Source organism: Scylla paramamosain, chromosome 39 (assembly GCF_035594125.1).
Source record: "Scylla paramamosain isolate STU-SP2022 chromosome 39, ASM3559412v1, whole genome shotgun sequence".
Classification (NCBI taxonomy): Eukaryota; Metazoa; Arthropoda; class Malacostraca; order Decapoda; family Portunidae; genus Scylla; species Scylla paramamosain.
In genome coordinates this window covers 15,422,790-15,437,399 of record NC_087189.1, presented here as the reverse complement: position 1 = coordinate 15,437,399, position 14,610 = coordinate 15,422,790, and the positions used below count along the sequence as shown (strand labels likewise).

The window sequence follows — 14,610 nt, the reverse complement described above, 5'->3', positions numbered from 1 at the left end:
CTTCAGGCAGGAAAAAACACTGCCTTCCATTCAGCGGGCCGTCATCCCAGTGCGCTATGAAATATGGACTCCCATAAGAAAATACTCCCCAGTAGAAATTCCATATGATAAAAGTACTCCCGCAGTCATTATTCTATATAATATATGGACATCCCAGTACATATATCATATGGAATATTGACTGGTCCCCGTGGAATAAATACTCCCACACAATTTAAAGTCATTAAAACAAAATTACCTTAAATTGTATATTTGTCCCTCTGCAGATGATCATTAACATCCAATTATATCTACGATCTAAATCTACATAATTCCTTTGACATAATCAAAATGGTTACTGTTGGTATGTACATAATTCCTTTGACATAATCAAAATGGTTACTGTTGGTATGTTGCAGGTAAATAACACGTTTATCACAAAGGTCCGAATCGCTGAGACTACATGACTTTTCCAAGACATTTCCTCCAAACAGGGCCCAATCTCCTCTCTGCAGCCACAGCATTATGTCTGTTTGAAGTAGTGAAGTCGCTGCAAATAGCTCAGCATCTGTTGCCCATTCACTGGTCGTTGTCAACTTGCCCAGATGTTCTTCAAGGTGTTGCACATGGCTTTTTAACTCTTCAGTTTTTGTCGTCATATGGTTAACAAGAGCCTTCCTAATTGTGATGTGCAATGACTGCGCCCCAGTAATACCAAACAAGATGGCCCTATAAAAAAAAAAAAAAAAAACATGAATGAGATTGGTTTTAAAGTTTCATTAAGACTGGTTAAGACTATTCATTCTCTCATTGACACAAATTGTACTTTAAATGAGATTGTGTAGTATACGTACCGAAAGAAACAATTGCTATCACCATTCATCCTCTCAAGTGTTGCTGGCTTGGTGAGTAAACATCCTCTTTTTCGTGGGCGATGAATGCTCTGAACAGTCAGTTGTAGTTGAGCAGTCTTTTGATTTTGCCAATGACCAGTGACAGGGTTGTAAGTGCAGGGAGCATTTCGTTCGATCTTGTTGACTTTAACATCATCTCCAGGTGTCTCTTTTTTCCTTTTCCTTTTCTTCCTCTAAACTTTCATCTTCTTTGGAAGGAGCAAAGAATGGCTTCAAGTTAGCAATATTTTGCTTCATCTTCAGAACTTCACCTTTTTCATTCTTCAGTGTACATACTTGATTGTCGTAAATCTTTACGATAACGTGAGGCCCCTTGAAAGGCAAAGCTGTCTTACCACCTTTCCTGTCCTTTCTGTACATATCCTTCAGTAAAACTTGCTGCCCTTCTGTAAGGGAAGAACGAGTCAGTCCTTGCCTTTTATCATATTGCTGGTTTTGCGTTGCCTGCGCAAGTTTGATATTGTTATGAGCTGCATCATGTGCCTTTTCCTTAATCTTCATCATCCCTTCCATCACTTTCATCACTTCATCTTCATCAAACTCCCAGATTTCTTCATCAAAGTTGCTATCATCTTCATGAATAGAATTGGAGTTGTCATCAGTAGTATCATCACTATCTAAAAGGTTGGCAATATCTACAGGCAATGTTGGCTGTCTTCCATACATTAGGAAAAATGGTGCCATCTTTGTTGATCGATGTACAGTTGTACGATGAGCAAATAGCAGTGACTCAAGAAATCTTGACCATCCATCAGGTTTTTCCTTGTAAAACACTGAGAAGCTTATTCTTGATGGTTCCATTCTGTTTTTCGACAAGGACGTTTGCTTGTGGATGATAAGCACTTGTCACTCGTTGATGGATTCCAGTGAGGCCTTGGTACAATACCAAGAATACATTTAATTTCATAAATAGGTATGAGATTTTATTTTAACGAGCCCGAAGCTCTTATATGAACTTTAATGATGAAACAGAAAGAGAGAGAGAGAGAGAGAGAGAGAGAGAGAGAGAGAGAGAGAGAGAGAGAGAGAGAGAGAGAGAGAGAGAGAGAGAGAGAGAGAGAATGCTTTAATGATGAAACATGTCTGCTTATCTTACCTCCACTTTCTCTCTAGTCTCGTCATTTTTCACGTTCTTGTAGAATAGTTCTTCACCCTTAACAGCAAAGGGTCTACATGCCTTGCGGAAGATGGCTTTTTCCCCTTTGGTACATACAGTAGGGGGCCACACACCCTTCAGAAGATACTGATATATGAAGTCAAATGGCACGTGCGGCACTGTCAACAACACTCAGGACACTGGCAGCAAACTGTAAAGTTCAGTTACCTCTTTGGTTCGGTCTGTTTCGTTCCGCAATCTCAGTTTCAAATGCGTAGACGAGCACGTTCGAGTCCACAAAGGATAGTTGAATTGGAATTGAATTCACGAAATTCGTTTCTGTGTCTCATTACCTCCTCCTCCTTCCTAAGTGTGGGAGTACTTATTTCACAGGAGAGAGTACATTTGCCATATGGAATAATGACTGGGGGATTACCTTTACCATAATGAATTTGTACTGGGGAGTACTTATTTTGGGGGAGTGCTTATCCAATATGACACCGGAAACGCCAGAGTGACTACCGATGCCGAGGGTAAGTGGGTTTGGCCCACGACGCGGCAAATCACCCCGACGGCCCCCACTCCAACGGGATAGAGAACCCGAAAGAGCAGGAAGACTCCGGATCAGTGAAGCTGTTAAGGGCTCCGAAGCCTGGCGGAACCCCATAGCTCTATGAACGTTTGATAAGGGAGGATGGAATAATGCCCAACTTCCCGCCTCACATTCATCTCGTGGGGAAGTACTTTAGCTGTAGGCCCAATCCTGCCTTTATGGTCAGGCTTGTTCCTACGTTACCAGCGGGTGCCACTAGGAGGCACACTTCCCCCATAACTAAGTCTCAAGGAGGGTTTTCACGTCACTCGGGGGAGTCACGGCATGACACCATCCCGGGCCCTCCAGGAGTCATAGTTACTCCCGCCATAAAGTACTATTCATGCTTAAAAGCATGAGTACTTTATGTCGAGAAACAGAAAAAAAAAATACCATAAAAAGATACACAAACGCTAATATACAAGGAAAGCCCCATATACGCGGAAACAAAACTATATTACTGGAAAAGTGTTTTTTATTTATTTATTTTTTTTTTAGCGTGTTAGTCACCAAAACTCTTAATAACATGGAAATCATATTGTATGGCAATACAAAACAACACTACAAAAAACGTATCAAAAACGCTCAAAACGCATGCAAAACACCCTTGACGTTGAAACAAAAAAAAAAATTACCAAAACATGAGTATTCTGAATGTTTTTGAGATTGTTATATAGAAAAACACCAAAATGCATGCAAAGTATCCTATATGAGGAACCGAAAATATATTACGAGTAACGTGTACTATAAGTGTTTTTGATCTTCTTAGGGACCAAAACGCGAAAACGCATGAATAACACTTTATATCAACAAACACAACAACATCACCAATGACATGTATTTTGAGTGTATTTCACATAGTTAGGTACCAAAACGACAAAATGCATGCAAAGCACCCTAAACAGGGAAAGGGAACGAGGTTTCTAGAAGCGTTTGTTTTGAGTGTTTTAACGCTAAAAAGCATAGAAATCACCCAAAATAGGAATACAAAACAATATTACCAATAGCGGCTCTTTTCAGTGTTTTCGAGCTACTTACGCAGCAAAACACTAAAACGTACACAGAACATCCTTTATGGAGAAAAGAATAACGTTACTAAAAATATATATTTTAAGTATCTTTGAGCTAGTTACGTAGAAAAACGTCAAAATGTATGAAAAGTACCCTTCATGGGGAAACGAAAAGACATTACAAGAAACGTGTATTAAGTTTTTTTATTTTTTTATTTCTTAGGTACCAAAACGGAAAAAAAACAAAAAAAAGAAAACTCTATTTGGAGAAACTGAATAACATTACAAAAAAAAAAAAAAAGAAAAAAAGTATATTTTGAGTGTGTTTCACATTATAGGTACCAAAACGCCAAAATGCATACAAAGCACCTTAAATGGAGAAAAAAAATAAATAATAAAAATTCCTGAAACGTGTCTTTTGAATGTATATGAACGTGTTAGGCACCAGGACGCTAAAAAAATATGGGTATCACGTAATATGGGAATACAAAAACAATATTATAAAAAACGAATCTTTTGAGTATTTTTGAGCTTACTTTCTCACCTTTCTCACCAGACGCAAGGTAGGCAATGCCTGTCAGTGTCCGGCCTCTACGAATCTTCTCCAAAGGTCTCTATCCATGAAATCCTCATCTCTGGTTATTTCTTGTAGATTTCTTCCTCTTCGTTCAGTAGCTTCTTCAACTCCCTGCATCCATCGCTTCCTAGGTCGTCCCACCGGCCTCCTGCCTAGAGGAACCCATTCCAGAAACTTCCTTGCGTATCTTGTATCTTCCATTCTTCGGACATGTCCATACCATCTCAATTTGTTCTTTTCAATTATCTTCAGTATAGATGTTATCCCTAATATCTCTCTGGTTTCTTCATTTCTAATTCTATCAAGTCTGGTCACACCTCGGATCATTCTCAGAACTCTCATTTCTGCTGCTTGTATTTGTGAAGATGTTCTTGTTGTCAGTGTCCAAGTTTCTGACCCATATAGAAGTACTGGTCTTAGTATTGTTGTAAATATTATGGTTTTAGCTTTTGTTGGAATATTCTTATCTTTAAGTATGGGATACAATGCACTGACATTTGCATTGTACTTCTGTATTCTATTTAAAATTTCTATATTCTGTCTGTTTTCCTCGTCGAAAAGTACTCCCAGATAACAAAATTTGTCGGTCTGCTTCAGTTTAACGTTTTCTATGTAAATATTACATTCCTCCTTTATTCTGCCAACTTTCATTATTTCTGTTTTTTGTTTGTTCATTATCATTCCTTCCCTATTCAAGACATCATTCCATCTTGTCATGGCCTCTTGAAGATCTTGTTGGCTTCCTGTCACGACAGCGACATCGTCTGCATATGCCAGCGTGATCTCTTTATCCTCCCTTACACGCACTTCCTTCAGGCATCTGTCCATGTATATAATGAATAGCAAAGGAGAGAGCACTCCCCCTTGTCTCACTCCTGTCTTAATGCTAAACCATTCATTCTCCAGCTCTCTGTTCTTGACTCTGCTCTCCGTGTTCTTATATATACTCTTAATTACTCGTATCAGTTTAGAGTTTATGCCGTAGTCTTGATGTTGTAAGACTCTCCACAAGCAATCTCTTCTAATTCTATCAAAGGCTTTTTCCAGATCTATAAAAGCCACATATTTATCAATGCTCCACTCCCAACTCTTCTCCATTATCATCTTTAAAGTGAACACTAGATCTGTCGTGCTCCTATTGGGCCTGAAACCATACTGCCATATTCCTAGTTTCTCCTCGACACAGGTTCTTAATCTTTTCTCAACTATTCTTTCATACAATTTTCCAACATGAGATAACAGGGATATACCTCTATAATTTGCACAATCTGTTTTACTGCCTTTCTTATATATTAGACATACTATTGCTTTGTGCCAGTCATGGGGCACTTTCTCCTCTTTCCACGCATTACTGAAAATGTACCTCATCCACTCTACACATTCTTCCCCAGCAGCTTTAAATAGCTCTATAGGGAGCTCGTCGTCCCCCGGGGCTTTGCCGCTTCTCATCTTCTTTAGTGCCTCCTTCACTTCCTCTATACTGATCTCATTTGGGTTCTCTCCTTGTTCTCCCTGTATATCTAGATTCCGCTCTTCATCCACTTCCACATCCTCCACATTTAGAAGTTCTTGGAAGTATTCTCTCCATCTTTCTTCAATCTCCTGTGGTTTTGTTAGTAGTTCTCCTGTTTTGTTCATTATTGCATATGTTGATTCGCTATTTCCTTTCCTATAGTTCTTAGCCATGCTATACAATAATTTTCTTGTTCCTTCTACGTCTCTCTCTAGATCTTGACCAATCTTGATCCACATGTCCTCCTTGGCTGCTCTTTTGGTTGCTTCTGCACTGTTTCGTTTATCTACGTAATCTTCTCTATCTTCAATGTTTCTTGTTTTCATCCATTTTCTGAAAGATCTTGTTTTTTCTTTGACTGCTTCCTTAACATCATAAGTCCACCATGCAGTACTTTTCTTTTTGGTTCCATATTTGATTTTAATACCAACTGTCTCCTCAGCTGCCCCATACACAGTGTTCTTGAATTTATTCCATTGTTCTTCTACCTTCATTTCTTCCAATTCCAGTTCGGTTGGTTTTCGTAATGTTACCAGTTGCCGTAGTGCTTGCTTCTTCTCTTCGTCCTTGAGGTTTTCCAGTTTGAATCTCTTTTGCTTTTTCTTGACTTTTTCCTTTGGTTTTACAATTTTTAATTTAGCCACCACCAACCTGTGGTCAGAGTCTAAGGACACAGATGGTATGGTCCTAACATCTTTAAATATGTTTTTCTTGTTGGTGAGAAACAGGTCAATCATTGACCTCTCAGTATATCCTTGTTGTGCTGCATTCCACCGATACCATGTCCATTTATGGCTCTCCTGATGTTTATAATAAGTATTCATAATGGACATGTTATTCATCACACAATAATCTATTAATCTTTCTCCCTCCTGGTTCCTTTCGCCAATGCTAAACTCTCCGATGACGTGCTCTACTCCATTTCTATTCTGTCCGACATGTCCATTCATGTCTCCCATGACAATGACATTCTCGTGATGTCTTATTGTTTCTGTCATTTCCTGTAGAGTTTCATAAAACTGCTCTTTCTCCCTCAGACTTCTGCCCTGTTGTGGAGCATATGTTTGGATAATGCTAATTTTTGTCTGTTCTATAGTTAACGTTATACCCATCACTCTCTCATTTCTGCAGTCCATACTGTCCATCCTTTCTGCCATCAGTGGTGACATCATTATAGCAACCCCATGTCTTCCATCCTCATTACCACTATATATGATCTTATAATTTTCATTTAATGTTTTTTCTCCTTTCCCTTTGATTCTAGTTTCACATAATCCAACGATTTCCAGCTTTCTTTCCTTCATCATCTCTATTATTTCCTCTTCTTTATCCTTGAATGTTGCCAAGTTTATCGTTGCAATCTTTATTGTCTTTTGTTTCCTATTTTCATGTCCAGTTCCATTCCGGTTCGTTACCCTTTGGTCAGTCCGATTCCGAGGCACGTTCTGCGTTTCTTGAGCAAAAACTGTAACACCAGTGGCTTGCTAGGCCTATCCTGGCTCTTCGGAACTGTTAATTAGTCCTTTCCTGCTGCTTATTGCCCCCAACTGGTTACAGGGAATCTCCTACTAGTCCCCGGGCAAGCCTGCAGGTTAGGGTAAGCCGCGACACTTCTTCAAAGTTACACAGTTCCTTGTTCATGTGGAGTAGGCCCATGAACCGTCGCGGTTTGAGCTTACTATGTACCAAAACACTAAAAAACATGCACACTTTTTAGAGAAAGAGAAGAACATTACAAAAAAAATTTGAGCTTATTATATACAAAAAGGCTAAAATGCATGGAAAGTACCCTATATGGGAAAGCAAAATGAAATTACGAGGAACGTGTATTACTACTGTTTTCAGCTTAGGTAAAAAAATAAAACGCATGAATAGCGTTCTATATGGAGAAACAAAACAGTATGAGCAAAAATTTGTATTTTATTCTATTTCCCATTGTTAGCTACCAAAATACTAAAATGCATGCAAAGCACCCTATATGGGGAACGGAAACGAGATTTCCAGAAACGTGTCTTTTGACTGTTTTTGTGTGTGCTAGGAACAAAACCTTAACAAGCATGGAAAACACAATAGTATGATAGAAAACATTACCAAAAACGTGTTCTGAGTGTTATTGATTGTTTTACGTACCAAAAAAACTCAAACGCATGCAAAACTTTCTTCATGGAGAAACAGAATAACATTACAAAAAAAAAAAAAAAATAAATATTTTGAGAAATTTTTTAGCTTGTTACGTAGAAAAACACACACATGCATGCAAAGTACCCTATAAGGGGACAGGAAAAAACATTTCAAGAAACGTGTATTAAGTGTTTTTGAGCTTCCTTGGTACCAACACGCTAAAACACATAAATAGCAATCAAAATGGAGAGAAAAAAAATCACGAATATAAAGGCGTATTTTTAGTGTATTTCACCTTTGTTAAGTATCTTAACACCAAAATGCATGCAAAGCACAATATATGAAGAAAAGAAACGATAAATCCAGAAACTTGTCTTTTCAGTGTTTATGAGCATGTTAGACATTAAAACGATAAAAAGCATGGAAAGAAAGCACCATATATAGGGGGAAACAACACAAGATAACCAAAATCGTGTCTTTTTGAGTGTTTTGAGCTACTTACTTATCAAAATGATAAAAAGGCATACAAAACACCCTGTATAGAGATAAAGAATAACATTAACAAAAACAACTATTTTGAGTGTTTTGAGATTGTTGCGTACAAAAAAAAAAAAAAAAAGCCATACTGCATGGAAACTACAGTATAGGGGGAACCGAAAAATTATTACGAAAAATATTTATTATGAGTGTGATTGAGCTTCTTAGGTACTGAAACGCTAAAATGCATGAATATTACTATATATGGAGAAACAAGACAGTATATTTCACATTTTGAGTACTATGACACAAAAATGTATGCAATGCATTTTTGCATAATATATGGGAAAAGAAAACGAAAATAACAGAAACCTGTCTTTTGAGTGTTTATGAGGCATCAAAACACTAAAAAAAAACATGAAAAGCACCTGATATGAGAGTAGAAAACAACTTTACCGAAAAAAAGTGTATTTTGAATTTTTTTTCATCTTTTTACGGACCGAAACGCTAGAACGCATGAAAAACACCCTTTATGAAGGAAAAGAAAAAAAAAAACATGACCGAAAAACATGTATTTTGAGAATTTTTGACATAACGTTAAAAAAAAAAAACAGAAAAATACATGCAAAGTAACCAGTAAGAGGAAACGAAAGTTTTTAACGAAAATGTATGTATTTTACGTTATTAGGTAAGAACACCCTATATGGAGAAAAGGAAACGAGATTTCCAGAAACGTGACTTTTCAGTGTTTATCTGCGTATAAGGTACCAAAACACACACAAAAGAAAAAAAAAAAACTGAAAGCTTCCTATATGAGGAAAGAAAACAATATTAACAAATACGTGTCTGTTGAGTATTTTTTAACTACTTACGTACCAAAACGCTAAAACGCATACAAAACAACCTGTATTGAGAAAGACCAAAAACAAGTATTTTCAGTGTTTTTAACTTGTTACGTACAAAATCGCGAAAATGCATGGAAAGTACCCTATATAGGGAAGTGAAAGAACATTACGAGATACGGGTATTAGGAGTGTTTATGAGATTTTTATATACCAGAACTCTAAAACGCACGAATCGCAGTTAGCGAAAGCGCCAAAATCCATGCAAAACATCCTATATTATGAAAAGAAAAGTTATTTTAAAAAACCTGGCTTGTCAGTGTTTATGAGCGTGTTAGGCACCAAATCGCTACAAAGCTTGGAAATCTCCCAATAAGGGGAAACAAAATACGAAAGAAAAACGAATTTTTTTTTTAGTGTTTTTTTTTTTTAGGTTATTACGTGTCAAAAACCTAAACCGCAGGCAAAAATTTCTTTATTGAGAAAAATAAAAGCTTTACCTGTATATTCAGTGGTCTTGATCAAGGTCTACGTACAAAAGCGCCAAAATACATGGAAAGTACACTATATGGAGAATCGAAAAGGACATTAAGAGGAACGTGTATTATGAGTATTTTTGATAATGCAAAAACGCATAATACCACTGTATATGAAGAAACCGAATAAAAATGAACAAAAAAAAACGTGTATTTTAAGTGTGTTTCACATTATTGTTTCACAATGTTTCACATTGATAATAAGAAACACGCCAAAATGCATTCAAAGCACCCTATATGGGGAAAGGAAGCGAGATTTTCAGAAACGTGTATTTTGAGTGTTTATAAACGGAAATGGAAATTACTATATATGGGAAAACAACATAACATTACCAAAAAAAACGTCTTTTTTTAATGTTAATGAGCTCTTTACTTCCCTAAACGATAAAAGAAAAATAGATGCCAAAATAATAATAACATAAAAAAAATAGTGTTTTAGAGCTTGCTATTCAGAAAAAAAAAAAAACGTCAAGTTGCATCTTAAGTACTCTATATGGGGAAACAAAAAGACGTTAAGAGAAACATGTATTAAGAGCGTTTTTGAGCTTACATATTAAAACGCTAAAAGGCATGGATAGCACTCTGTATGGAAATACAAAAGCAACGTAAAAAAAAAGAGTATTTTGAGTGTATTTCACATTGTTAGGTACCAAAACGCCCAAATGCATGCAAAGCACCCAAAATGAGGAAAGGAAACGATATTTCCATAAACGTATCTTTTCGGTGTTTATGAGCCTGCTAGGCACCAAAACGGAAAAAAAAGAAGCACCCTATATAGAAAAACAACAACAAGAACAGAAAAGCAAAAAAAGTCACTTTTCAGTGTTTTGAACTATTTACGTATCAAAACGCTAAAACGCATGCAAAATACCCTTTATCGAGAAAAAGAATAATATAATAACAATAATAATTACAATAACAATACCAAGAACAAATATTTTGAGTGCTTTTGAAATTGTTACGTACAAAAACGCCAAAATGAATGTAAAGTATCATATATGGAAAAAAAAAAAGCAAAACATTACGAGAAACGTCTATTTTGTGTGTTTTGATCTTTTTAGGTGCGAAAACGTGAAAACGCAGAAATCACACTCTATTAGGCGAAACAAAACAACATTAACAAAAACGTGAATTTTGAGTGTCACATTGATAGGTACCAAAACGCCAAAATGCAAGCAAAGCACCCAATATGAGGAAAGGAAAAGAAATTTACAGAAACGCGTCTTTTGAGTGTTTATGAGCGTGCTGGGCACCAAAACGATAAAAATCATCGAAAGCACACTATATAGGAAAATAAAACAACATTATTAAAAACGTCTCTTTTTCTATTTTTTTTGGGAGCTACGTAAGTACCAAAACAATAACACACACACACACACACACACACACACACACAAAATCTTTATGGAGAAACAGTATAACTCTATCACAAAACATTTTATTTCAGTATTTTTGAGCTTTTCAAGTAGAAAAATGCCAATATTCATGCAAAGTTCTCAATACGGGGAAACGAAAAGATATTACAAGAAATATGTTATGAGAGTTTTTTTTATTTTTTTAGGCACCAGATTCTGAAACGCATGAACAGCAATCTATATCGAGAAACACAACTTAATTACCAAAAAGGAGTATTTTGAGTTTTTTTTTTCACATTATTAGGTGCAAAAAGGATAAGATGCATCCAAATTCATCTATAAGAGGATACGAAACGACATTATCAGAAATGAGTCTTTTGAATATTTTTGAGCGTGATAGGTATCAATACGCTAAAAAGCTTGGAAATCATCTGTTATGGGAACACAAAAGATCATTACGAAAGACGAGTCTTTTGTGTGCTTTTGAACTTCTTACGTACCGAAACGCTAAAACGCATGCAAAACACACTTTTTTTTTTTGAGAAATATAATGACATTACAAAAAAAAAAGTATTTATTTATTTTTTTTTTGAGCTTTCGATGTAGAAAAAAAAAAACGCCAAAAAAAGCATGCAGAGTTCCCTATATGGAAGAAACGAAAAGATAATTCGAGAAACGTGTATTATGAGTGATTTTGAGTTTCTGAGGTACCAAAATATGTTGCTGAAGCAGAACAACATTACTAATATATATATATATATATATATATATATATATATATATATATATATATATATATATATATATATATATATATATATATATATATATATATACGAGTATATATATATATATATTCTTTCTTTCATTCTTTTTTTTTTTTTTTGCAACCCCATATGCCGCCAACCTATGTCAGTCTCGTGTTATGGCTGTGGTCGTTCTTGTGTTGGTGGTCGTGGTGATGGTGGTGGTGGTGGCACTGGTGGTGGTAGTGGCGTTCGTGGTGCGTATATGCGGGGTAGAAAGGAAGATTTAGCTGTCGCAGCCATCTTTTTTTTACTGGCGTTAACATGACACACTTTATCCCAGACCTTATACTCACCCGCATCTGCCTGTCATTATATATATATTTTTTTCATTCTTATTGTCTTTTTCTTTTTCTTTTTTCTTTTTAACAGTCTTTTTTTTTGTCTTTTCCTGGTGTTGAAATGCTGCGGTGTGGATGTTACTCTTTTATGATTGTTTTTGCTTGTTGTAGTTGTTGTTGTTGTTGTTGTTGTTGTTGTTGTAGTTGTTGTTGTTCTTGTTTGGTGTTATTGCATGTTTGTACTCTTTATTATTCCTGCTAATGTGATTGTAAGGGTTGTGTTTTGTTGTTGTTGTTGTTGTTGTTGTTGTTGTTGCTGGTTTTATTGCACTCGTTTTTTGCTGTTGCTTCCTTTGCCGTCGATGTTTACGCTACCGTTCTCGTTCTTGTCACTGACAGCCGGTGCAGCATTTCCAACAACTTATAGGAATGACAAACACAATATTTTGTTACTTGAACAGTGATTCATTCAGTCTTATGCAATGCACAATGCCTTGTTGAAGTGTTCAAAATTAATTAAAAATGTTTTTAGGTCTGTTGGTTTATCTGCAAAATTTGTGTCAGTGACCAAAGAAGTTTTGAAAAAAAAGTATATCATAGCTATTGCTGAATTGAAATAAATGATCAACGGAGAAGATTTCTAGGCAAGTTATGGTGGCAGTATTAAAAGCTTGCTCCTTATATGTTATTTTATATCAAGGTTAATATTTAATCAACAGGTCACCAGCACACAGCAGACAAGAATGTGGACCCTAGTTTCAGACTCTCATAAGAAATAATAATATAATAATTATATATCTATATATAAGCACAGCCTTTGCTCCTTTAAGGAACATTTCAGTCCCTCGTCCCTGAATACTGTTTTGTATATAATTCTTAGTGTAAGCTCTTTTCTTAACGTAATGACCTTCATCCAAGGAATGTCCTTAATTCACTGTCCTTAATCAACAATGCCTTCTCAATCTACTGTCCTTAATTCAGGCTATTTTCTTAATCTGCAGTCCTTAATCTAGTCAATTATTTCATCCAGTATCTTTAATCCAGATTATTTATTTAGTCCAGTGTCCTTGATCCAGAATATTTCCTAAATCATCCTTAATCAAGACAATTTATTTAATTTATTTAAATGTAGACTTTTCATAATGTACTATCCTTAATCCATACTATTTCCGTAATTTGATATCCCTAATACTGACTATTTCTTTTATCCATCCTTTATTCTTAATCCAGACTACTTTCTTAATCCACTATCTTTAATCCTTAAATTGGGGACAGAAAGAGACATCATAATACAAGGCGAAAATCTAAATACAAAGGTATACAGTGTAATGAATGACAAGACGGTGATGTGAAATGTTACAGCACATGAAAGTGGTACATTATGTATTACAGCAAACTTAACAAACTCCAAAAAGCACGCCAAGATTTGACTTGCCGGAGAATGATGGCTCTGGGCAGGAGAAGGCTCTCTCTCGCTCTCTCTCTCTCTCTCTCTCTCTCTCTCTCTCTCTCTCTCTCTCTCTCTCTCTCTCTCTCTCTCTCTCTCTCTCTCTCTCTCTCTCTCTCTCTCTCTCTCTCTCTCTCTCTCTCTCTCTCTCTCTCTCTCTCTCTCTCTCTCTCTCTCTCTCTCTCTCTCTCTCTCTCTCTCTCTCTCTCTCTCTCTCTCTCTCTCTCTCTCTCTCTCTCTCTCTCTCTCTCTCTCTCTCTCTCTCTCTCTCTCTCTCTCTCTCTCTCTCTCTCTCTCTCTCTCTCTCTCTCTCTCTCTCTCTCTCTCTCTCTCTCTCTCTCTCTCTCTCTCTCTCTCTCTCTCTCTCTCTCTCTCTCTCTCTCTCTCTCTCTCTCTCTCTCTCTCTCTCTCTCTCTCTCTCTCTCTCTCTCTCTCTCTCTCTCTCTCTCTCTCTCTCTCTCTCTCTCGGAATCAAACAGAAAAGAAGACAAGAAAAAGAGAAAGCACTAACTATAGTAGAAAAGAGTAGATGAGAGGAGAGAAGAGAAGAGAACGGGAGAAGAAAGGAGACGAGAGGAGAGGAGAGGAGAGGAGAGGAGAGGATTCTAGAGAAGACAGAGAAAAGAGGACAAAAAAGAGGAGAGAAGATGAGAGTAAAGGAGAGGAGAGGAGAGAAGAGAAGAGAAGAGAAGAGAAGAGAAGAGAAGAGAATAAAAGAGGAGAGGAGAGGAGAGAAGAGAAGAGAAGAGAAGAGAAAAGGAGAGAGAGAAAAGAAGAGAGGAGATGAGAGATTCGATTAAAGGAGAGGATAGGAAAGAAGAGAAGAGAGGAGAGGAGAGAAAACAGTAGAAAAAAGTGGAGAGATGAGAGGAAAGAGGAGGAGAGAAGAGAAGAGAGGAGAGGAGAGGAGAGGAGAGGGTAGAGGAAAATGGAGAGTCGAAAAGAGGAGAGGGGAGAGGAAAGGAGAGAGGAAGAGAAAAGGAGAGGAGAGAGGAGAGGAGAGGAGAGGAGAGGAGAAGAGAGGAGAGGAGAAGAGAGGAGAAAGGAGAGGAGAGGGGAGGAGA

General features: G+C 36.7%; 1 protein-coding gene and 1 long non-coding RNA gene across 2 annotated transcripts; both read right to left on the bottom strand.

Annotated features, from left to right (window-relative positions):
- Window positions 1–234: 234 nt before the first annotated feature.
- On the bottom strand, window positions 235–2,173 carry LOC135092366 (uncharacterized). Its single transcript, XR_010262829.1, has 2 exons — window positions 1,990–2,173; window positions 235–708 (listed from the first exon to the last, which is right to left on the bottom strand). It is a non-coding gene; the product is annotated as an uncharacterized LOC135092366 (long non-coding RNA).
- A 379-nt stretch (window positions 2,174–2,552) lies between these two features.
- Window positions 2,553–6,850, bottom strand: LOC135092332 (craniofacial development protein 2-like). Its single transcript, XM_063990784.1, has 3 exons — window positions 6,215–6,850; window positions 5,546–5,680; window positions 2,553–2,660 (listed from the first exon to the last, which is right to left on the bottom strand). Exons 1-3 carry the CDS (start codon window positions 6,848–6,850, stop codon window positions 2,553–2,555), a joined length of 879 nt encoding a protein of 292 aa, XP_063846854.1.
- Between the last annotated feature and the right edge of the window lie 7,760 nt (window positions 6,851–14,610).